The 26,245-nt window shown below is 38.1% G+C and overlaps 1 protein-coding gene across 1 annotated transcript; it reads right to left on the bottom strand.

Annotated features, from left to right (window-relative positions):
• Positions 1-258: 258 nt before the first annotated feature.
• LOC114175071 (cytokinin dehydrogenase 6-like) lies at positions 259-3,822 on the bottom strand. Its single transcript, XM_028059831.1, has 5 exons — positions 2,177-3,822; positions 1,744-1,871; positions 1,354-1,614; positions 982-1,244; positions 259-673 (listed from the first exon to the last, which is right to left on the bottom strand). Exons 1-5 carry the CDS (start codon positions 2,817-2,819, stop codon positions 352-354), a joined length of 1,617 nt encoding a protein of 538 aa, XP_027915632.1. The 5' UTR covers positions 2,820-3,822; the 3' UTR covers positions 259-351.
• Positions 3,823-26,245: the final 22,423 nt, after the last annotated feature.

The following is a 26,245-nucleotide window of genomic DNA, read 5'->3' as shown; positions in this document are numbered from 1 at the left end:
ATTGATTTACATTAAAATTAGTATTTATAAAATGATTTATTTTTAACTTCAACAAATATGATATGACCTAATACTTACTTTTTTCAGGATAATAATGTTAATATTTTAATTATAACAAATATCATATTTCATCATATTTTAACACATTTCATTTAACTGTGATATTTTAACGATTAAATTAAAAGCATTGGTGTTATCATCATGAAGTGACATATTTATTAAATGTTGGGATAAAAAAACAATAAGAGTCAAACCTTGAGATATCAAAAACTTATTTAAATCTGTATAAATATATTCACATATGTATGCTATTTTCATTTTCTTTTTCACGTTATTAAAAACGTGGCTACGTCATGAGAAGGCTATTGATTTTTGAAAAATTTGTTGGCCTGGGGCAAGTATAGCCAAAGGGTCATAAACTGATTTTCTTTGCTGGAAAATCTGCCACTGAGAACCAAAGTGCACCCTCCATGCTTCCTGTGTAGTGTAGTGTGGCAAATATTGTTTTACTCCAAGATGAGCCCTTTCACAATACTCTAAAATTTTTTTGTTCTGACTCAAAATGTGTTCAAGCCCATCAGAACCATTGGAAGAGGGCACTGCAGAAGCAAGAAATGCCACCAAGTAGAAAATATCTTCATCTGGTATAACAACAGAAGTTCTGTTGTCCCATCTGCATAAAAAAACAAAGAAAACATTAATAAATGGGGCATGCATTCAACCATAACATAAATCATCATATATCAAACACTTATAATAAATATTATGTCTTTTACAGATTCATTGAATATGCAGTATCTTTACATGTCAAAAGGAACTGAAACACTGTCAAAAACAAAGTTGTCTCGCAAAGATGGGAATCAAAACCAAGTTGGATACATGAAAATTAAAATAATATAGTTATATAAGTAAAAGTCATGTAAGCTATGCATGCTTTGGGGGAAAAAGAGAGAGAAGAAACAAAGTTTTTTGTGTGATTACTTTGATTTATTTACTGGGTAGATAAGGACAGGGCCGTTGCTAGTTTCTGTTACGATGTTCCCAAAGACAACCTCTGCAAAATGGTGTATTTTGGTTTTGGGTATAAAAAGATTGAGCCATGGGTGGGGAACATCCCACAAGCCTTTTGAACGCAACTTGACCTCTGAGATATGCACCCTGTCTAGAAAATCTACATATGTGACTTCTGTTTGGAAAAGTGTTGATGGGATATGGTTCAAGTGGGACAAATGTTTCTCAACCTCCTGCAAAAGAAACCCAACATGGTGAGAGAGATGGTTGAGTTAAGTTTCATTTGTTTCTGTGTAATGTGTTTTTCAAAAGTTGTAAAATCAGAAACTTTTGGTCCCTCACCTGATTCACCACAAGGGTTTCTTCCAGATTGTAGTATTTGGCCAATTCAAGGCAGAAGAGAGTTCTTCCATCTGACTTGAACTTGCTAGCTTGAACTGGGTCTTGTGGGTTGAAGGATGATCTCCAGTTATTCAGCAGACCGGTTCTGTTTATTATCACAAATCCTTCAACATAATCAAAAGCTTTCTCTGCAAATATCAGTTTCTCTTGGTCTCTAGTGAATGCTGTGAAATCTGCATACAGCACCCTGATCCATTTTACCTGCTCAAAAACAGAAACACTCCATGATCACAACATGGTACTTGCAAGTATATAATTAAAACACAAGAGGCCTTGTTTCTTGTATTCTCGTATTCTCGTATACTTGTATTCTTGTCCTTGATGCATTACCATGGTAGGTGCAGGTTCCAGGAATATTCTTGCTCTTGTTATAATGCCAAACTGACCTAGCCCTCCAAGTACACTGTGAAAGAGGTCACCATTCTGCTCCTCAGAACAGTTTACCACCTCTCCTGTTCCTGCAGTCATTTTAAACACCATCTTTTTCATTCATCCAAGAAAAACCACAGCTTTGGTTCAAAAACCTATTTACAACTTGAGACTCCCTACCTTGCCTAAAGCTAAGTCAAATGATGTAATACTAGGGAATCATGTCAGTTTCAAGTGAATTATTAATACACAAATATAGTAGCTGTTGTTTTATTTGGAATATGTAAAGTATGTTGTTTTATATGTTAACCCCCTTCAGTTCAGACACTATTGACCTTGTTCTTATCTGCCACATGGTTTTTTTCAACATATATTTTTTCACTCAGTTACCAACCTGTAACAATCTCCAGCTTCTGAACATTACTTATCTGGGGACCATGCCTAAATGCCTGGCCACTTACACCAGCGTTGGATAAAGTGCCACCAACAGTGAGATGTAAGTAGTCTGTCCATGATCTTGGTGTTAATCCATACCTTAGTGTCTCATGCAAGATGTTTATCCAAAGTTCTCCTCCTGAGACATCCACATAAGGAGATTCTCCTGCATACACCTGCATTTCTGGGACAGTGAGTGACTCCATGTTGATCACAACTCCTCCATGAGACTGTGCCTGGCCCTGGAGTGAGTGGCCATGGCCTCTGGCTGCAACAGTGAGGTGAGAACCAGGCCCCAAGTTCCAGATATGCTTTATGGTGTCTGCAATGTCAGAAACTGATTTTGGATGCAGCACTGCCATGGGGTGAGACTGGTACCTGTTACCAAAGTCCCTGGCCACATGTTTAAGGTCAGCTTCTTCAAAACTGAAGTGTCCCATCAAGGGAAGTGCTTTGAGTGAAGAGGGTATGCTGGAACTACAGAAATTAAGCCTAATGGTTAAGCAACTGAGGAACAAAACCATGAGGCATCTTATGAACAGAATGTTGTATTCTGTGAGGAGGCTAAATGGTTGATATCTCATTTTTCTGCACCAAGACATGGTGGTGGTTAAAGGGTGGAGAAGCTTAGCTTGACAACAAAGGGGGGAAGTGATGAAGTGAAGAAAGAGGAGAGGGTTGAGGCAGAATTTATAGAAGTTTGTAGGTGGCTGAGTCAACCTTTGCGTTATGAGAATCCGTATGAAGACTGGTTTACTTGGGAGGATTCCTTTTGAGCTAGTTTGTTCAAAAGAGAAACCGAAGCCATCATAGTTAACCCAACTTGAAGAGGAAAAGTGACAACAAAGAGAGATCTCACAAATCTTGCCACTTTTCCAAACAGTTCCAACCACAACCTCATCTTTCCATTAAGGACAGACATGTTTCAAATTTTATGATCATTAACCAATTTAAGTATGCTCTATTTTTTTTCCCATTTATGGAAGTGAAATAAAAAGAGAGAGAGAGAGAGAAAAAAAGGTCCTTGCTTTTGTTTTTGGGTCTGCAAGGCTGATGCTTCTATCTACCTCACTATGTTGGGGTGGTGGTGATGTTGGTGGTGGTGAATCCATTACTGTCGGAGTGTAAACATCGAGTATCGGTGTTATTAAATTGAATGAGAAGGACTTGCGGGGTTGTATTAATACATTCAAGAGGGAGATATGACAGTGGTGGGGCATTTGTTGGTCCATGTGACACGTGAAGATTCATTCATTTTGTGCTACTGATGAACCATGTAGGGTCTAGGGACTCTTCTTGGGCCCTCCTTTGTAGGCCAAGCTATTGGAAGAACAACAAATGGAAACAATGAAAGACTGCTACTAACATTCTGATGCAATGCTGCACAACCACCACTGCACCACTGCTGTTGCTGCTGATGTTACTTAGAATCTTTAGTACCAAGCTATTGGACAAGTTTTTAGTGCTTCTCTTGTCTATACCTTCCTTTTGTTATATTTGGATGCCACTGAATTACTCTGCTACTTGTACCCTTCTTCCTTTTTATCCTTTTCCATTGCAAGTTGTGTTTTTTTGTCCAATCACAGATTTTACACCTTCTCAGAGTCATGCATAAACTATGCGCATCAAACAGTAATATAAGTCCCGCATCCAATAGAAATAAGAACAATCGCAATGAATTTTGCCGTCCATAAAATTGTAACTTCATTGGATTGGAAAAACATGCATTGTTGTTGAGTTCTGTTGTTGGAATTATTTTTTGGTGACCAATGTGGTCCTGAAATTGGAAAGAAAAGGTTCCTAGTTCTGTTGTGTGTGGGAAACGTTGAGTTGTGGGAATAGGGTCTAGGTAGCAGCATCTATGTTTCATGGAGGGGAAAACATAATGATGATACTTCTTAGTGTTTGTCTCTTTTTGTTTTCTTCTCCTTAATTAGTTGGATTACTATTTCTGTCCAGTCAATTAATTAGGATATTCTATTTCCTGCTTATGGATTCCACTTGTTCATCTTTTATTGCTAACATTTTTTTCCCCTGTGCTCTACATTTATTTGGCTTTATTCTCTTTCTTTCTTTCTTTCTTTTCAATTGTAATTTTGGTCCCATTTTATTTAATTGTCCTTAATTTTTGCCACTTACTAAAACCCTTGTTTTAAACAATAATATAAGATAATCATGCTTAGAGACATCAAATGAAGAATTGTCTAAATTTTTCAAATTATAAGATACATCATTTAAGTTTTCGATTAGATCATGATGGCTTTTATACGTGATCTTTTATGCCCTTGTGTAAGTCCTATATCTCCACATCATAATATAAACGTTACATGACAACAACCAAAAACTTAAGCTTAATTTAATGCTTCTAAAATTTATTGAATTCTTCAAGTTTTAATAACTTCTCCCATTTCTTTTATAGAAAATAAGTTTAGTAATGGTTTTAGTTTCTTAATTTTCATACGAAATTGATTTTTCTCCTCGTATCAAACTTAGAATTATTTTCATCCTTAAACCTGATTAATAGATAAATGTAATCTTCGAAATTAAACGACATTAAAGATTTATTGATGTGGCAATCGGTGTTGTCATATGTCAACCCATACTAATGTGGACATACATATGACAATGTCGTTAACCACTGATAAGTGTCTAGTAGTATTAGTTAAATTGTATATCATTTAGACATTTATCTTACATTAAATCAATGTAAAAATCATTAAAATTGCCCTAATTGCACATAAATACAAAATGTGGTGATGCAAAATTATAAAACGTGGGATTTAATACATTTGTACTGTTTTTGCAGGTAAAATGAAGGAAGTTATGAAGTTGGTACTAAGTCCTAAAAGTTGCAGTTCAAGCCAGAAAGATGAACTAAGAAAAAGCAAATTTTAAACCTGCGGCTGAGCAACGGAATTTGGCATTGAGCCACATTTTAAGAAACCTTCACTACAAGGAAACATTAAGCTCCATATTTGAAGTTGAGCATAAAAGAAAAACCTCCATGGCAGGAAAACCTCCATTGCTGACCTCCAAAGTTGATTGTCTAAGCTTGGAAAGAAACCCACTCATGAAGGAAACCTCCATGGCTAAACTTCAAGGATGGAAGCTAGAGCAGTACCTAAAATTCTATAAATACAAGGCATGTCCCTGGAACTATTATGCTGGTTTTGTACATTAGTTTTAGAGAGAGAAACTCCTAGATAACTTTAGTTCTTATTGTAAATCTTTGTAAAGCTATGGAAGGAGGAAAGCTACTCCAAGTTCTTATTGTGTTTATCATCATGAGTAGCTAAATCCTTCTTAGTTAGGATTGAATGTAACTTCTAAACTCTCTCTGTACTGCACTTGATTATGTATGTATTGTGTTTTTGTTTTTATGTGTTGGTTACTTGATTATTGTTGCACTTCGTGGTGATTTGGCCAATCTCATACCTCATCTACACTAGATGTAGAGACATATGGTATAGTGTTTATATCCAATCAAACCTCTCAATCCTTAGCATATACTAGACATGAATATGTGGGTTTAGTTGGTTTAAAGAGTTTTGTTCTCAAAGCGAGGGTTCCTCTACCTAGATTGGGAAATCTAGCGTCTAACACCCTTAGGTTCTAGTTCTCGGACACGAGGTTAGATCTACAAGTAAAGCATACTTCCAGAACATTAGAAATAAAAAACATAATTTATAGATAATTAAAGGTAATATAATGAAGTTAAGGAGTCAAGTTCAATCCCAACACCTTAATCAACATCACCTCTCTCACTATTTGTTTTAATCTCTTTTTATGTTAATGAACTAAAACCAAACCTTGTTACTATTCCATTGCCAAACTCGAGAAGATTATAGACTATTGATTTAATTACTGAATCCTTGTGGATACGACATTGTTGTAATACAGTTGACCCAGTGCACTTGCTAGAAAAGTTACATCCATATCAGGATGACTACAAGCACATCAACAAATTATTTAATGTTTTGGACAAACACGAAATCCAATTTTGCAGGAAATTTAAGGGAATAAAAACATATTTAACTTTAAAATATATTTAAATTTTCAAATGGACTATATAATAGATAAGAGACTTAAATACTCTTTTGGTCTCCATTTTCGTCGCGTTTGTTCAATTCGGTCATATTTTTTGTTGGGCGTTCCGTTACGTCCTAATTTTCGTCAATTTTAGTCAATTTGCTCCTTTTGGCTAATAGTATTTAAATAGTTAACGTATGTGAACAATACATGCCACATGTTCGTTCTTGGTTTGTTTGATTTTTAATAATTTTTTAATTTTCCTATGTTTTCTATTTTTTATTTAATTTAAAAAAAATCATGTGCAATCAAAATTTAATTATATTAGATATTGATATTATCAACCAATTACAAATAGTCTATATCTCTCCAAATATTTTTAAATATTTATCTTTATCTTTATTTTAAAAGATATTTGAGAGATTTTAGAACCAGAAAAGCCCAGTCAAATTCCTATATAAAGAGACCAAGGGAGAAGTAGAAATGACAAGCTCGGGACTTTGGAGTTCAGGAACCCTTTAGGGGGAGCCTAATTTCGTTTCCTTTCTCTCTCTATTCTTCTTTTATTTTTATTTTGCATTCATGGAGTTCTAAACTTCTTGGGTTGATTCCATTGTAATTTCATTATGGATTCTGAGGTTAGAATGAAATAATTTCTTTGTTCATTTTATTATTGTTGAGATTTTAATTCATCTATGTCTTTTATCTTTGAATCACGTAAGAAGTAATGATTTTAAATCTATATGCATCACTGCTAGAAAAACGTTAATTACCGACGGTCAGAATCCGTCGGTAATAGCTATAATCCGTCGGTAATGATGTTTTACCGACGAACTTTCGACAACAAAATATCCGTGGGTAAACCGCTCGTCGGTAATCATTTACCGATTACCGACGGATTGTTGAAATTCACCGGTAATTATCGACGTAAACATCCGTCGTCTTGTCTGTCGGTTATTACCGACGGATAAGGGCGTCGGTAATTACCGACAGACTTATCCGTCAGTAAATCCATTCCTGAGTCCATGTCATTACCGATGGATACATTCGTCGATAATTACCGAGGGAACATTCCGTCGGAAATTACCGACGGACGTATCCGTCGGTAAGGACATGGACTCCACGAATGGATTAATCCTAAGTCACAAACTATCTCCTAAATAATTTACCAAAAATCACTACCTAAAACCAAGACTAGTCTATAAAATTGACCCTTTTGTGTATGCATGTACTAAGCTAACCTATGGAAGTCTAATCTAACTATCCTAACATGTTTCTAATGGCAAAATATGAATAGAAAACAACTCAAACTGACTACAACTCAAAATCTAGCTACCTAAGACCTAAAACTACCACTAAACTATGCTAAAACTTCAAAAATTTAGAAATTAAGTAAACTAGTGCACATAACTCTTATAGAACTACTTGGACAACTTCCAATTATCAAAAGAAAGGTTGAGAACAGATGAGAACTCATAATTAACAAGCTAATTCGAATTTGCCTAGTAAAAACCCAAAAAATGAACTAGAAATGGTCAAAATGAGCTAAGACATCCCAAATCAGCAAAGAAAATGTTAAGCAATGATGCAAAAAACCATTTAATTAGTATAAGAATGATGAAAACTAAGCTAAAAGGTAGGAATAACATGGACAACGAAAATTGATATGTGGAAGCTAACTTGTGTGACTTACTTTATGCATAACTAGTCTAGTTAAAGAACTTAGATTATGTTTTTTTCTTTGAATTAGAGTGACTAACTTGTGTGGCATATTTTGATGCAGAAATAGTGAACCAAGGGCAAACAAAACTTACAAAAACAATGGCAAAAGATGTACTCAATTGGCTGAAAATTTGGTAAGTTGACCATGAGTTGACTTTTTCATATTCAACCCTAAAGCTTGTATTAGCTATTGGAGACTCAAAGAGGCATTAAATGGAACTTGTGTTGAGGTAGAGAAACACTCACATGTGGATCATAAGGCATATCGAATCTAGTTATACCAAGAAATGGAGTATTCAAAGTGAAGAACATAAACCTCAATGGTCCTTGCAAGGCCACAAAAATTCATATTAAGGTATAGCATGCCCTAGTTACTCAAAATTTATTTTTAAGACATCTTTTACATCATTTTTTCCAGCTTAAACACTAGTATTGAATTGGAATGTTGGATGCAATTGCATTAGATTTTCAAAGGAAATTTTGGTCAAATACATTCAATAATAATAATTTCTTCAATTATCTTGTCCTCTTTTTTGAAGCTTCAAGGGCAAACAGTTGCACCTGAGAGGGATGAATGGGAAAAAAAGTGTGAAAGTTGAAGATAGGTCCTCTTTAATTTTAATCTCAAACGTAAACAAACTCACAATTTATGAAAATGGGCAAATCAATGGCTTTGGTTCTTCTCGGTGGAAATGCACTTCTATCTATAATTACTCAATTCATACAAACACAACAATCAATTCATAACAACACACCAATTAATTTAATTCTTGATACGGTTCACAATAATTTCTTCATACAACAATCAATTCATACCAATTCATACCAACACAACAATCTCATACCAACACAACAATCAATTCATACCAACACACCGATTAATTCAAACCAACACACTAATTAATTCAAACCAAGATAGCATTGTAGAGAGAAATTGAACCATTTCACTATCAATTGAAGCAAGTCGTACCTCTCATCCTCGACGGTTTGACAGTGACAACGGAAGGGCTCCTCTTCCGGCCGATGCTTCCACTACCCACGACAATGATAGCGGAAGGGCTCCTCTTCGACGGTCAGTGCTTCCACTACCCACGGCAGCATCCCTCCACGACAACACTCGAACTTCTGCTACCCACGACGACGAGATTCCGCAACGAGACTCAAGCGACGGTGGAAGGCAGATGATGGTGGAAGGCACCCATGGCTCCGATCGATCTCATTGGGGAGTAAGGATGGCACAGTGGTTGATTGGCAGTGGGTGGCTTTCGGTTCGTGGGCGTGAGAGAAGAGAGAAAAAGCTGAGACGAAATTGGAAATGAAAGTGCAGAGGGAATCCAATTCTTAATTCTAATTTCATCGAAAACATTACCAACGGCGCAGATCCGTCGGTATATCCATCGGCGTATAAAAAATAGACATTACTGACTGCCAAGATCCGTTGGTAAATTAACAAGTGAACATCCGTCGATAAACACACACACCAATTTTATCCTGTACGTTACCGACGGATGTTGTCTGTCGGTAATTTCAACATATGCATCCGTCGGTAATTTCTTCGGTAATGATCAGTTACCGACGGATCTTAATCTGTCGGAATTACTCCGTTGGTATTTCACATTTTTCTGGTAGTGCATGTTGATCATATGAGTCAAGGGTTTTTTTAAATTTAATTGAGAGTTTACTTTAATTTTATTTAGAAACTTTCATGTGATTGCATGAGTTTTTACCAATAATTAAGACTTTACTTTGATTAAAGGTATTTACTCTAACTAAAATTAATTGAGACTTTACTGTGATTAATTATGCTTTTTATTATAACCATACATTTATCCTTTTGCACTCCTGGGAAAAATTAAGCAATTTCAAAACTTGTTCTGAGGTATTTTATTTCACATCAATAGTGGATCAAAGGAATGAAGCTTACTTGAGACAAATCAATATTCTAGAAATCAAGTTACCATGCATAAACAAACGGAAAGATTCTATTTTTCACACATGAGTTAATCTTTTGAATTCACAAGACAATCAATTATGAAAGAAAGCACTCAAGTTAAATGTGTATTTTCTCACCAAAATTCACTCAAGTGTTTTGGCTTGTGTTTTCACTCAAAATACCCATGCAAGTAAACACTCCTAATACTTAACAAGACTCTAATATTCACAAACTTTTAGAAAATATGCATTCAAAGATCATGAGGAATTTTCACATGTTATGATGGGACCAAGGCAAAGGTAGGAAAACTTTTAGAATTTCTGGGTTTTTGAAATAGTAATGTTGGAAGAATAATGGAGCATAATTTTAAAAGCAACTATTTTTCGTTAATTTCTTTGTTGCTCTCTCTTTTTTTAGAAAGCAATTATTTTTTTCATTTCAACACTTTTTCATCAACAATTTTTCCTTTTGCCATTTTTATTAATTTGTGGGTGAGGTACTCACCCACACACTTTATTCCTCAACCAATCCTATCATAATCCACTAGCTCCTTTCTTTCTTCCTAAGATAAGGAATGACATGGTCTTTTTCTTTTTAAGGGTTTACAATGGGCTTAAAACAAGAAAAATAGGCTTAAAGCTCTAAGGGGCTACCAATGGATTAATATCAAGGTGGGCTTATTTGGTCAAGTAGCTGAAAACAAGAAATGCCTCAGTCATATCAAATCATGCATATTCACCTAAGTTGCAAAACAAAAGAATCAACCTAAATATTTGAGTATAAACAAACATGAGCAAGTCACTCAAGAAAAAATAGGAATGGCACATGGTTGTCCATCCTTTACATTAAGGCTCAAGACTCACAAGGTCAAACTCTTTCACAAAAGATTTAATCAAGAAATTCTCAAATCAACTCAATTAGCAATTCATAGAAACAAACCACTCATATCAACATGACTTTTACTTTTCCAGAATTATGATCATCCCAATTATTGAATCAAATCCTAAAAATCCAATATCAATATGTTTTATTGAAAACAGGGAAATATTTTTGGTGGATTTCTTATGAGACATATTGTTTAAAAGTTTCATTTAGTAAAAAGTTAATACTTTCACAATTTTCTCAAAAAGAAATCACATTTTTTTCTTTTTAAATGAAAACAAAAACAAAAAAATTGAAAAACAGAAAAAAGAAAAATCCTACCTACAGTTTGTCTCCCCCACACTTATTTCAAAAATTGTCCTTGATAGACTTATTTTGGGGAGAAGACAAAAAATTTATGACTTCTAGCTCAATCTGGCCATATGTCAAAATTTATTTTCTTTAAATTTTTTAAGTACAAGTCAGCTTGTATAATTTTATTAAAGAAAACAAAAACACATATTTTTGAAATTTTTTTAATATTTTTAAAATTGAAAACAAAAACAAAAAACAAACATGTATACAATTTAACATTTTTATCAACAATGTTTCCAAAAGAATATAAATCTAACCTCTTTTCTTTTTGAAGCAACCTTTCCTCTTTCTCTGCAGTCAAGTCAACCAAAATCACCACTGAAAACTTATTTGCATCATTCACATCAACAAACTTGATGTGTGGAGTGTGTGGCTTCAACTTAATTTGAGCATCATTAGGTGCATTCAGATGCTTAACATGATCATCAATAATCCTTATAATCTCACCTTGTGAGCAAAAATCTGCACTTGAAGTAGTTGAATCTACTGCTTCATCATTCAGCAAGTCAGTTGCAATAGTTGATGCTTCATGTAACATCCCTAAGGAATATTACTTATTTTAAATAAATAAGTTTTCCAATTAAAATAAATACCACATTAATTATAACTATTTCCCAAAAATGCGGGAAATTTAAAACCATAATTAGTACCATACATAATCCGAATGTACCAAAGCGTTATTTACAAATGATATTAAAATTTAACATAGAAAATATTTACATCAAAAACAAAACAATAAAGTTTCTTTCAAAATCCCAAGTGGCCCATGCTCTCCGTCTCTAAGCAGCTCCTGACTCACTTGTCACATCATCTGCTCCCGGATAACAAATTATCCGATCATCGCCATACACACACAGATAGGGTGAGCTATGCACAATAAAACATAAACAGATATATGTGAAATAAATATGCTTCCCCACCCAAAATAATATAAGTACAAACTCATAATTTCCAAATCACCCAACCATGACCTCATAGTCCTTCATGAGTCATATGCATGAACTAGGTCTTTGGACTTCCCTGTGCTCCCACGAAACTAAGTCTTTCGTGGTCCAACCCTATGAGCCTATCCCGGTCATAGTCCTGCCCTACAGACTCCTCGTCTGTAGTAAAACATCCAAGTCTCTCACTTGGACCCTGGCACACACGCAATCACCATACTATGGACTCCTCACCCAATAGTAGCCGACGGAAACATCACAGTTCCTTGCCCATCGTGCGCCCGACACATGCAATCACCATACTAAGGACTCCTCGCCCAATAGTAGCCGATGGGAACTCAACCAGTTCCATGCCCATCATGTGTCCAACCACCGAGCACATCCCAGACCCCCTAATGGACTTAGTCCTTCAAGCCCAAACATCACACCACATGCATATACAATCCATCCTTATGATAAACAACCAGAACACACACTCACAACCACATGAAACATAGTAACTTGCATAAACTCGCTTAAGCTAGGGACCTCTCGCCCAAGCTAAGCCCTCAGTTTCGCTTAGGCTAGCTTACCTCACCTGAGCGAGCTTAAAACAGTGACCGCAACACGTTATCTCGCTTAGGCGAGATCCCCTCGCCTAGGCGAGATCATCTCTCACCCAAATGTCCAAAACAGTCTCGCCTGAGCTACGAATCACCCAAAAGCATCACACATGACCACGATATCTCGCTTAGGCGAGGTCGTCTCGCCTGAGCGAGACCAAACTCGCTTAATACACTAAAACCCTCGCCTGAACGAGAAGTCGCGCTCAACATGAGCACCCTTCCTTGCGATCTCGCTTAGGCGAGCCACTCTCGCCTAAGCGAGAGTGTCTGTCGCTCAAAACCAGAACCTGTTCGCCTAGGCGAGAAACGCGATGCAAGGCCAAAAACGAGGTTCTGCAACTCTCACTTAGACGAGATAACCTCGCTTGGGCGAGACTTGCAGAGTTTCCCTCTGTTTACGCACACCAACCATCCAAAATCATGCCAAACCACACTCCAATTCATACCAACAAATGGAAAATCATACACCCAAACATGTGCACATAATACAAACCCGAAATAATCCCAATAATCTAGTTAAAGCACAATCCACATTTTTCATTACCCAAAACCCTTGTTTTCTTGGCACACAACACGCAAAGCATAAAAGTTTCATTAACCCATAACCATTCTACCCATTCAATATTCAGATTATACATGCATAATTTCACCACAATCATATTCCACTCGAGACAGCAATAACACAGAACCACAATTCACATCATAAAATTCACACACTTAAAATACAGCTCGGATTATTGGATTAAAGTTTGAGATGAGGAATTCTAGATTCGCGCTCTCCCTCTTTCAGCACCTATTGGTTACCCTTCTGCTAGGTTTTCTTTACCCCTTCACATTCACGCCACATCTAATAATTAGCAAAAATAAAGCTTATGCTTTACCCACCAAGGTTTGAACCCATAACCTTCCACTCCTAAGGCCAAAGCACAACCACTATGCCAAATCACATTTGATGATACCCTCCAATAAAAAACAGCTTACATCATCAATCCCATACTCATACATATTACAGAAAGGTAATAAATAAATAACCACACATAATTGACATACATAGGACTTGAACCCAAGTCCTCTCACATAATCAAAGTACTCTCAACCACATGAGCTAGCACTTTTCCACATCACATTAAGCCACAAATAATGTCATAAAGGCGCCTTCTACCCGTATTTATTAATTAATTAATTATTTAATTAATTAATTTTTCCCGGGTCTTACACTTCAGCTGCATCTTCGAATATCGTTGGCTCTTCAGCTGCACTTGGTTCCTCCATTGTATTGTTCGCAACACTTTGCTCCTCAAAAAGATCATCTATACTCATATTATCATCAATAGACAACACTTTATATTCACATTGAGCATCATCAACATATCCATCAGTAGATATGTATGTGTGAGAATCTTCAATTTCTTTATCAGCAACATCTTTAGCAAAATTGATATGTCCATTAGTAGACATATTATTATGAGCATCATTATATCTATCAGTAGATATATCAGTGTGAGGTGATTCTGGTGTTGGTTGATCTAACATTTGAATCGTGTACTCATTCACATCAGTGCTCAATTGTTCCATCCTTTGATTCATGCTCCTTAAAATTATCATTTCATCCCTTTGCTCAACTATCATCTTCATAAGTTTTTCTAAGGTGGCCTCTATAGCTTTGTCTTTCATTAGCTGATTTAAATCTTCTAACATTTGTTCAACTCTAATGGCCAACTTTAGAAGCATATCTTTTATTTCTTGACGAAGTGCTCTAAATTATGGGATTTTAGCAAATCTCGGATGACATTGGAGGGTGTTATTAACAGTACAAAGTAATTCTACAAAGTTGTTGTTACTTGCATCCTCCATCATGTCATACAATACTTTATCATTTCCATAACATTTTTGCTCAATATCTTTGCATCGTTGATCAGCTCGCAGCCTTTCATCTATGGTGTCTAATTTCTCTCTCAGTCCATCCATTAATAACACAACTTCCTTATAGGATGGTCCATTGATTGCTGCAACTTGTTGTGATGGTGCATGTTGTTGTTGTTGAGAACCAAATGGAACATATGATGGTTGGAGTGGACACACAAAATATGGTTGTTGCTCATGGTAGGATTGTTGCTCATATTCCAAAAAAGATGATCTAGGATATAGATCATTTAGTTGATGTATAGTTAGCCTACTTAAATCAGTTGCAAAAGTAGGTGTGACAATTTGCTGCTGATAATCATATGGATCATGTGGTTGCTGTGGATAATAATTATAATTTACTTGAAAATCACATTGTTGATTATTTTCATATGAAAAATTATTTTTCATTTTTGAAAGAGGTTTTCTGAAAAGAAATAAGTTGAAAGCTTGTTGAATAGACTTCCAGGAAAGAGAGGTGTGTCTCAACGGACAACTTAAGTACCTTGTCTTTCCTTAGCCAAAGTGTTTCCCAACTAGTTTCACAAATTTCCCAACAAAAATCCTCAAACAAAAAATTATGCTTAAAAAAATAAAGTAACTAAAAAAAATAACTAAAGAAAATAAAATAAATGTTAGAAAACAAAAATTTGAGATAAAAAAAATGTTAGTGATAAACAAAAAATAAAATTAAAAGAAAAAAAGAACTAAAATGATAAAAATTCTAACCATGTTCCCCGGCAACGACGTCAAATTTTATAACGTTGTCGTCAAGCGATCAAATTAATACTACTTATCTATAATAATTTCAGTATTGTTAAGAAAGTAGCCAAAAAAACTAGTATGGGTTAAGTTAACCTTAAGTCGTCTCCCAACGAACACGAAATTGATTTGTAACAAGTTAGTTCTTATAAAATCTATACAAAAAAGTTAGTCAAATGAAAATATGAGAGATAAAGATAAAAAGATAAAATAAGATAGAAACAATAATAAAGAAAAATAGGTCGATTCCACTGCTTTTTCAAAATAGATCCATCATCGACTATCTAAAGATTATTACTCAATTAATTATTGTTGTAGATTTACAAATTAATCAATGTAAAGTCTCAATTAATTTGTTGGCATTCTCACTTTTAACCAAAGTACAATCTCAATTAAAAGTGGAAACTTTTAGATTATCGACAGTAAATTCAACCAAAGTACAGTCTCAATCAAATTTTACAATACCTAATCATGTCTATTCTTTTATCTCCTCATCAAATAAAAAACTTAATTAATCAAAGTAAAGTCTCAATTAATTTTAGTTAGAGTAAATACCTTTAATAAAAGTAAAGTCTTAATTATTGGTAAAAGCCCATTCAATCACATGAAAGTTTATAAATAAAATCAAAGTAAAGTCTCAATTAAATTTAAAAAAAAAACCCTTGACTCATATGATCAACATGCATATAGATTTAAAATCATTACTTCTTACGTGATTCAAAGATAAAAGACATAGATGAATTAAAACCTCAACAATAATAGAATGAACAAAGAAATTATTTCATTCTAACCTCAGAATCCATAATGAAATTACAATGGAATCAACCCAAGAAGTTTAGAACTCCATGAATGCAAAATAAAAATAGAAGAAGAATAGAGAGAGAAAGGAAACAAAATTAGGCCCCCCTAAAGGGTTCCTGAACTCCGAAGTCCCGAGTTTGTCCTTTCTGCTTCTTAGTTGGTCTCTTTATATAGGAATTGAACTCGACTTTTCTGGTTCTAAAATCTCTCAAATATCTTTTAAAATAAAGATAAAGATAAATATTTAAAAATATTTGGAGAAATGTAGACTATTTGACAAATATAATTGGTTGATAATATCAATAGCTAATATAATTAAATTAATTAATTAATTAAAGATATATGATAAATTATCACCAATTAGTATTTGTATTAATTTTCCAAATCAACCCTTTGCAATCTCCTTAAATTATCTTCTAAATAATCTAATATCTTCAAGATATATTTATTTGTTGTGGAACTAAAAAGATTCAAGAAGATCTTGTCATATTTAAAAAAATTTGGTAGTTAATTATCTTTTAATATTTTATGATATAATTAAATAAGATAATTATTTAAAAATATCAAATAAAATATCTGAAGATATATTTTTTCCAAATTATCTTCTATCATAAAGATAAAGAAAACTGCAAGGTCCAATCTTTTTGTTCCTCTCTTCTTGGTTTAGCCAAACTTCTTCACTTTTTCAAGCTTTTCTTGTTGTCTTCATGCAATGCTTGACTTAGATTTTTGTGCTTTTGATAATTTCTTATTCTTGGATTTATCCTTAAGGTGTCATGAAGCTTTAATCAATTTATTTCCACACTTCCATGAGCTCAACTTAGCTGCAGCTGCACTAACACACCTCAAAATATCTAAAGAACATTTATGCAACTAAAAAGCTATTTTTAACATGTTTTTGTATCTCATGCTTAATAAACCCAATTATAGGAAATCGTAATTAAATCAATCTTTAAGCACACAAATTCAATTAAATACCCAGAATTAAACATTAAATCAGGGCAAAAATACGCACTCATCAATAGTCAACATCGTGCAATATGTCAATATTAGCGTCGCGTGTCAGTTCATGATTGTGTCATTTCCTTGTATTCAATTTAGTCCCTATATATGTCATTTTTATTCAATTCAGTCTCAATTTGTGTGAAAATAGAAAATTTTGTCCTTTCCAAATTGAGATCAAATTTAATTTTTAAATAAAAATTATACTATTATTTTTATTAAAATTGACATTTTTATTAATTATTTTGGAAATTCAACTATAAATGATTAGATTTAATTATAGACGGAATATAATTCTTAGATTGAATTAATAAATAGAATATAATTATTTAATATACTATTAGAATACAATTATTAAATATTTTATAAAAATATACTATATTTCTAAAATTGACATTTAAGTTTGAAGGATTTAATATTTCTATTATGTTTTAGATATTAAAATATAAAATGTTTTAGATTTAAATGTAAATTTTAAATATATTAGTATATTTTTATAAAATATTTCTAATATTTGTAATGTTTTTCAATGTAAATTTTAGAAATATTAGTATTTTTTATAAAATATTTCTAATATTTTTAAATGTCAATTTTATAAATATTAATATACTTAGAATGTAATTGTTAGAAGAAAAAAATTTAAAAATTATATTCTAATAATATTTTAAATAATTATATCTTATTTAATAATTGAATCTAAAGATTATAATTAAATCTAATAATTTATAATTGAATTTAAGAAATAATTAATAAAAATGTCAATTTTAATTAAAATATTAGTATAATATTTATATAAAAATTAAATTTGGTCTCCATTCATAAATGACAAAATTGTTCCATTTTAACAAAAAATGAGACTTAATTAAACAAAAATAACGAATATAAGGACTAAATTAAACAAAAAGAAATAACACCACATCGAATTGACACATGACACTGACATTTCATAATCAAAAGTGTTATCTAATCCAACAATAGTTAGTTGAGAAAAAACTAGGAACTACGTGTGTCATTCATTGTTTATAGAGACTAATTATTTACATTGTTAGCAATAAGGACCAAATTAACGAAAAAATATGATCTAGTAGAACACCCAATAAAAAAGATGTCCAAATTGAACAAACACAACATAAATAGGGACAAAAAGAGTATTTAAACCTAAATAAGAATATCTAATAACAAGTATTAGATCATTCATCAAGATATCAAAACAAGTAAATCATGTATTAAAGGGTATTCCAAGGTATATATGAAGTAGAACATATCTAGGGATGTCAAAGCGGGCCATGCCCACCAGCCCGCCAAGAAAAGGGCGGGCTGGGTTAGAGTTTCCAAACTGTCAACCCGTTATAGGCTGGCCCGCCTACCCTGCCAACCCTTTTTTTATTATTATTTTATGTTTAAAATTAAAAATAATTAAAAATAATAAATTTTTATATTATATAAATAAATTTATAAATTTAAAAAGTTTTATAAACAAAAATTTTAAAAAAGTTAAAATAAAACTAAAAAATTTAAAAAAATTTAAAATAAAAAAAAGTGGCAGGCCAGCCTGTCAGCCCGCCAGCTTGTCCTAAGACGGGACGGGTTGCAATATCTAACCTGTTCGCTAGTGGCGGGCTAACCCGTTTTTGGCATGCCACGAGTAGGTCGGGCTAAAACGGGCCAGACTAGCCCATTTTACTACCCCTAACATATGTGTCAAATGTTTGTTTTTATATATGTTAATATGAATTAATTGTTAAATATCATATATAAAGATGAAATAGAGTTTCTATTAGAGTATTAGAAAAAAAAAAGAATAGAGTGAATATAGTGAGTAGCCTAGTAAAGATAAGACCATGTATGTGTTTAATGCACATCAAACAACATAGTGTCTGATACAAAATAAATGTTCAACAAGTTTTAACTTTCTTATCCTTTTTTGTTACTAACTGTATCGTACCTAGCCAAACTCAACCAAGTAAACAATATACACTTCAAAACCGCCTAGCATCTAGTACCCGGACAACACCGGCACAAGCCACCTAGGCAGGTAGCCGGTCAAAACTGACTACTTGTCTAGAAAGTTAACTAACATCAATGCCCCGCCTTCAAAAGGCATCCATGGCCTATTTTGGGGCCCATGCCCACTCATGGCCCAAGCTGGGGCCCAAGTCAAAACCCAGCCCATGCAATGGTCAAACGTCATTAATGTTCTATAAATACACGTGGACCCCATCATTTAAAGGTACGCATTCATTAATCGCTGATTTGACTCTTTGAGAGCTTTGACTTACTTGAGCTTCGGAGATTCTTCTGCAGGTAACCCCTCCTGGGTTCAAGCCGACATGTATCGAATGGGAAGAGGCCAACTGAGGAGATAGCGGACTACATGGTAAGGTGACGCTTGTGCCTGACTTCTTATTTGTTCTCTGCAGGAACAATTGGCGCCCACCGTGGGGCACGAGACGAACACCTTTAGTACCCGTTCTTCTCTGAAGATGGTTTCCACCCGTAGCAAAGCTAGGGCTAACAAGCAAGTAGACGCTGGTCCCTCTGGACCTTCCGGCATCACCCCTGACTTGGCCGCCATCTTAGACGGCCAGGTAAAGATGCAACAGGAGCTCGCAGACCTGAAGAAGCGCAGTGCTGAAGAAATGGAAGCGCTAAAACAAGAAAACTCCCGCCTCAGGAGAAGGATTGAGGCCGACGCCAACCTGAAGGGAAAAGCCAAAGAAACTTCTGAAGCTGTGAAGTCTCCGGCCTTCCAACCTACAGAGGAAGAAAGTGAATACAACCCCACCCCCCACACCTTCACCTCCACCCAACAAACCCCCCTTACCACCACACACCCCCAACACTTCCCACCCGGTCACCCAGGACTTACAGCACCCTCAACCACCCACGCTCCCCACAACATACCCAACACTCTCCACACCGCATACGTCCCACCCTACAACCCCCCGTATCTTCCCACAACCCACATCCCTCCTCATAACATCACCTCCACCTTTCCTACCATGATCAACCACCCACCCCCACCCCACATTCTCCCCCCGCACCAGCCCAGACGCTGCCACCCATTCACAGATTTTATCACTAACACCCCTCTCCCAGTCCAGTGGGAACCATTCAACCTCGATCGCTACACTGGCGAAACCGACCCCGATGAACACCTGAAAGTTTACATCACACACGTTACTTTGTATACATCCCAAGACGCAGTCTTCTGCAAAGCTTTCCCCATAACACTCAAAGGCCCCGCCCTAGAATGGTTCACCACCCTCCCACCCTACTCCATTGATAACTTCAACACCCTTTCCCACATGTTTTCCACACATTTCGCCGGCAGCCGCCCACACCAAACCACCACCATGTCCTTACTGGGCATCAGACAGGAGCCCAATGAACCACTCAGAACATTCATCGATCGCTTCAGTAAAGCAGCCCTTTGTACACCACACCTTAACCAGGAAATGATACTTCAATGTATGACCCTCACCCTACAACCCGGACCCTTCGCTAACAATGTCTACCTCCACCCACCCACCTCCATGCACGAACTCAAGCTGCGCGCAGCTGACTACGTTCGCATGGAAGAAATGCAAACTCTTCACACCAAATTCTGTAACGACTATGCCGCCAACACTTCCAATCCCAATCCCACCCCACAGCCTCACCCGCGCCCTGATACCCGTCCACGTGAACCTCGCCAACCACGTTTCACCAGAACGCCCCACTCACAGTAGCCCGCTCCCGCATCCTAGACGAAGCCCTACAGGTTGACCTCCTCCCCCCACCACGCAAAACAACCACCCCTCATAACGCTGACATGACCAAGTATTGTCGATACCACCGCAATCACGGTCATACTACAGAAGAGTGCAAAGCGCTCCAGGATAAGATCGAAGAACTGGTACGCGCCGGCCACTTTCGCCGCTTCATCCGCAGGGATGACCACACCTCCTCCCGAACCCACCACCCTCCACGACACGACCACAGACGACAACCAAGCGGCGTCAACCACAATAACCACCCCACCCAACCCAATGACCAACAACCACAGCCCGCCCACACCAACATCACCCCTGCCGACCCCCCCTTGCGAGGCACCATTAACACCATCTCTGGTGGCTTCGCAAGCGGAGGCTCCACCTCGTCTGCCAGAAAGAAACACCTCCGCCACATACAATCCATCAACCACATCACCCAATCCCATTACAGACGACGTATGCCCCCCATCGTATTCACAGATGACGACTTCCATGGCCTCGACCACCAACAAGACGACCCCATGGTCATCACAGTTGAAATCGAAAACTATGTCGTTAAAAAAGTCCTGGTGGATCAAGGCAGCTTAGTTGACATCCTCTACTGGGCCACCTACCAAAAGTTACAACTTCCTGACACCGCTATGATACCATATGACGAGCCCATATACGGCTTTTCTAGCGAACAAGTATCTACCCGGGGCTACATAGACCTCCATACCGTCTTTCGGGAAGGAACCCAAACAAAAACAATCTCAATCCGCTTCCTTATAGTCGACGCACCCACATCCTACAACATACTCCTGGGCCGTCCTTCCCTCAACACCCTTGGTGCAGTCGTCTCCACCCCGCACTTGGCCATGAAGTTCCCAGCACCATCCGGTGACATCCTAACCATCCACTGTGACCAACGTTTGGCACGCGAATGCTACATGGCAAGCTTAAGGCCCCAACTCCCAATCCAACAGACAAACCACATCGAGCGACCACCTAATTCACGCATAACCTTATCCGGCGAGGACCTTGACCCCAGAATAGGCCCCGCCTCGAACCAGTCGAGGACACAACCCCCCTGGAACTCCCCAACGGCCATTCCATCAACTTGGGCACTGGTTTAAGTCTTGATGAGCGTGCCACAATTACACCCATCCTCACAAACAACACGGATCTCTTCGCTTGGTCAGCCGCCGACCTCCCTGGGGTAGACCCTAACGTCGCATCCCACAAGCTCTCGGTATACAAAGAAGCCCGCTACGTATCCCAGAAAAAATGCAAACTTGGGGAAGAACGCAGACAGGCAGCCAAGATAGAGGCCGAGAAGCTGTTGAGCGCAGGATTTATAGATGAAGCGCAGTACACCACCTGGCTTTCTAATGTTGTCTTGGTGAAGAAAGCCAATGGTAAATGGCGGATGTGCGTGGACTACACAGACCTAAACAAGGCGTGCCCTCGCGACGCCTACCCCCTACCCAACATTGACCGCCTCGTAGACGGCGCGGCAGGAAATAAAGTACTTAGTTTTTTGGACGCATACTCAGGTTATAACCAAATACCCATGGCCACAGCAGACATGCACAAGACCGCCTTCATCACAGATGATGCCAACTACTTCTATAGAGTCATGCCCTTTGGCCTCAAAAACGTTGGGGCAACCTACCAGCGGCTAATGGACAAAGTCTTCAGCCACCTCACAGGACACTGTGTCGAAGTCTACGTTGATGACATGGTCGTCAAGTCCCCAAGCCATCATCAACACGCTATAGATTTAGAGACAGTTTTCTCCGCATTGCGCCAGTACAACCTCCGCCTAAACCCCGAAAAGTGCGTATTCGGCGTCGACCGGGGTAAATTCCTCGGTTTCATGTTAACCCAACGCGGCATAGAAGTTAACCCCGAAAAATGCAAGGCCATCATCGAGATGCGTAGCCCCACCACCATCAGGGAAGTCCAGCGACTAATTGGCCGCCTCACGGCTATATCTCGCTTCCTACCAACACTAGCAGAACAAACTCAACCCATAATTCAGCTCCTAAAGAAATCCGCCCGGTTCACGTGGACTAAAGATTGTGAACAAATCTTCCTCAAACTCAAAGCATCCCTAACCTCACCCCCCATCCTTCGCAAACCCGACATCAGCCAACCCCTGCTAGTATACATCACGGCCACCGATCACACCGTCAGCGCTGCCCTTGTCCAAGAAGCAGAAGGCACCCAGCATCCTGTTTACTTTGTAAGCAGGACACTCCAAGATCCTGAAACCAGATACCAAATGGTAGAAAAACTAGCCCTGTCCTTGGTCCACGTCGCACGCCGCTTACGCCCGTATTTCCAAAAACCACACCATAACCGTCAAGACCGATTACCCAATTCAAAAAATACTACAAAAACTAGATTTAGCCGGACGCATGTCATCATGGGCCGTGGAGCTCTCTGAATTTAACATCCGCTATGAACCACACGGTCCCATCAAAGCCCAATGTCTCTTGGACTTCGTCAACGACCTACAGCAAGCACCTGCTGAGGACAAATGGACGCTTCATGTAGATGGCTCCTCGAACCCAAGGGGTGCCGGTGCCGGCATCGTACTGGAAGGCCCCAACGACATCGTCATTGAGAAATCTCTTCATTTCGCTTTCAAAACGTCGAATAATCAAGCCGAATACGAAGCTATCCTGGCCGGGCTCTCTCTAGCCCGTGAAGTCGGCGTCAAAAAGTTAACATGTAAAACCGACTCCAAACTCACAGTAGGTCATCTGAACGACGAGTTCCAAATCAAAGACCCCATCCTCCAACAATATTACCATCTAGTCCGCGCAATCATCCAATCCGCCTTTGAACAAGTCCGCGTCGAACACATACCCAGAACCGACAATGTCAGAGCCGACATCCTTTCCAAATTAGCCAGTACTAAACTCAAAAACCGTAACCGGTCCTTGCTACAGCAAACACTATCCACACCCTCCGTCACACACACTTGCCAAACGTTAACCCACACCCCATCAAACAGTTTCACCCCCACCCAAAACCCAAACTGGACCACCCCATACATTCGGTACCTCAAAACTGGCAACCCCCCGCCGACGCGGACAAAACTTGACTGGCCAAGGCCGCCAGGTACACTATGGTAGGCGACGACCTCTACAAACGCGGATACGGCCAGCCCCTACTTAAATGTGTCACGCCAGAACAAGCCCAGTACGTCATTAAGGAACTACACGAAGGAATCTGTGGTTATCATTCAGGCGTGCGCACCATGGCCATAAGAATTCTCAGAGCCGGGTACTTCTGGCCCACAATAGAGGCGGACTGCCAAGACTACGTCAGAAAATGCAAACCATGTCAGAAGCACGGCAACCTTATACATCAAAAGCAAGAACAGCTACACCACATATTGTCCCCCTGGCCATTCGCTAAATGGGGAATGGACATCCTGGGCCCCTTCACACCCGGCAAAGGACAGGTTAAGTTCCTAATCGTAGCCGTTGACTACTTCACCAAATGGATTGAAGCCAAGCCATTGACCACTATCACGACCCAGCAAGTCCAGCAGTTTGTGTGGAAGGACATCATATGCAGATATGGTATACCGCATACCATCATAACAGATAATGGCCGACAATTCACTGACAAGGAGTTAGCAAAATTCTACACCGGCTTAGGCATCAAACATGTCACCAGTTCTGTAGAACACCCACAGACCAATGGGCAGGCGGAAGCGGCAAACAAAGTTATCCTCGTGGAGCTGCGTAAAAGATTGGATACCGCTAAAGGCCGATGGCCAGAAGAGTTAATTGAAGTACTATGGGCCTACAGATGCACCCCTCAAACGTCAACAAATGAATCCCCCTTCAGCCTGGTCTACGGCGCAGACGCCATGATACCAGTAGAAATTGGCGAACTATCCCTGCGCCGAGAACTGTACGACCCAACTCACAACCACCAAAACATGGCCTTACATCTCAACCTCCTTCCCGAACTCAGAGAAAAAGCCCAAATACGCAATCTCGCCGCCAAACAACGAGCTGCCAGGAAATATAACGCAAACCTGCACCCACGATCGTTTGTCATAGGAGACCTAGTATGGAGAATGGCCAGCAGTGCTAGAAAGAAGGATGGCAAGTTCTCCGCCAATTGGGACGGTCCATACCGCATACGAGAAGACACAGGAGGTGGGGCTTATCGCCTAGAACAACTATCTGGGGAGGAAATCCCCAACACATGGAATGTATCCCACCTCAAGTTCTATTTCAGTTGAACATACACCATAAGCGGATCCATACTTGTAACCACGGGTGTACTCTTTTTCCTCACTTGGTCTTTTTTCCCTAAGGAGGGTTTTGGCCAAGGAGGTTTTAACGAGGCACCCCCATTTGAATAAATAAAATGAGTGGTTCCCTACTTTATGACTCTATACCCTTTACTCGTGGTTAATTCGTTTAAGTTCCTCACCCTTACCACAAGTAAGCGGCTTGGGTCGAACACCCTTTACTCGTGGTTAATTCGTTTAAGTTCCCCACCCTTACCACAAGTAAGCGGCCTGGGTCGAACACCCTTTACTCGTGGTTAATTCGTTTAAGTTCCCCACCCTTACCACAAGTAAGCGGCCTGGGTCGAACACCCTTTACTCGTGGTTAATTCGTTTAAGTTCCCCACCCTTACCACAAGTAAGCGGCCTGGGTCGAACACCCTTTACTCGTGGTTAATTCGTTTAAGTTCCCCACCCTTACCACAAGTAAGCGGCCTGGGTCGAACACCCTTTACTCGTGGTTAATTCGTTTAAGTTCCCCACCCTTACCACAAGTAAGCGGCCTGGGTCGAACACCCTTCACTTAATTTGAAATCTTTTTAGTTCATCACCTCCACCACACGTAAGCGGCTCGGGTCGAGTACTCTAATTTAACATACAAACGTCAACAATACTCCCCTAGGTAAATACGCATATAACATAACATATCACATACATAACATCATTATCCAACAAACACGTTCCTATCACATATGCTATCGTCAACAACCACAAAACATATATATCCACAATATGCATCACATTAAAAACAAGTTAAAATATTGTACGAGTTATTACAGACTTAGGATTCAGTGCGAAATAGAACATCATAAAAACTACATCCTAAGCTGCTTTGTTGTCATCACCCTCCACGGTCGCGTCCACATCCTTCTCTTCCTCGGCCGCCTCATTCCCAACCTCTTCCCCATCCTCTTCATCCTCCCCTACCAACTTTCCGCCTACCACATCTTTATCCACATCGAACCTCGAATCCAGGGCATCCACATCCTTATAGAAGAAAGCTGCCTGCCGCAACCCCTTCTCGAAACCATTTATAT

This window comes from Vigna unguiculata, chromosome 1, assembly GCF_004118075.2.
Source record: "Vigna unguiculata cultivar IT97K-499-35 chromosome 1, ASM411807v1, whole genome shotgun sequence".
Taxonomy (NCBI): Eukaryota; Viridiplantae; Streptophyta; class Magnoliopsida; order Fabales; family Fabaceae; genus Vigna; species Vigna unguiculata.
Note: the sequence above shows the minus strand (reverse complement) of the source record. Positions and strands in the feature narration are given on the sequence as shown.

Coding starts and splice junctions, on each gene's coding strand:
- LOC114175071 (XM_028059831.1), bottom strand. CDS start 2,819: ATGTCTTGGTGCAGAAAAATGAGATATCAACCATTTAGCCTCCTCACA. Junction 1,615..1,743: donor TGGAACCTGCACCTACCATG/GTAATGCATCAA, acceptor GTTTTTGAGCAG/GTAAAATGGATCAGGGTGCT. Junction 1,245..1,353: donor AAACCCTTGTGGTGAATCAG/GTGAGGGACCAA, acceptor TTTCTTTTGCAG/GAGGTTGAGAAACATTTGTC.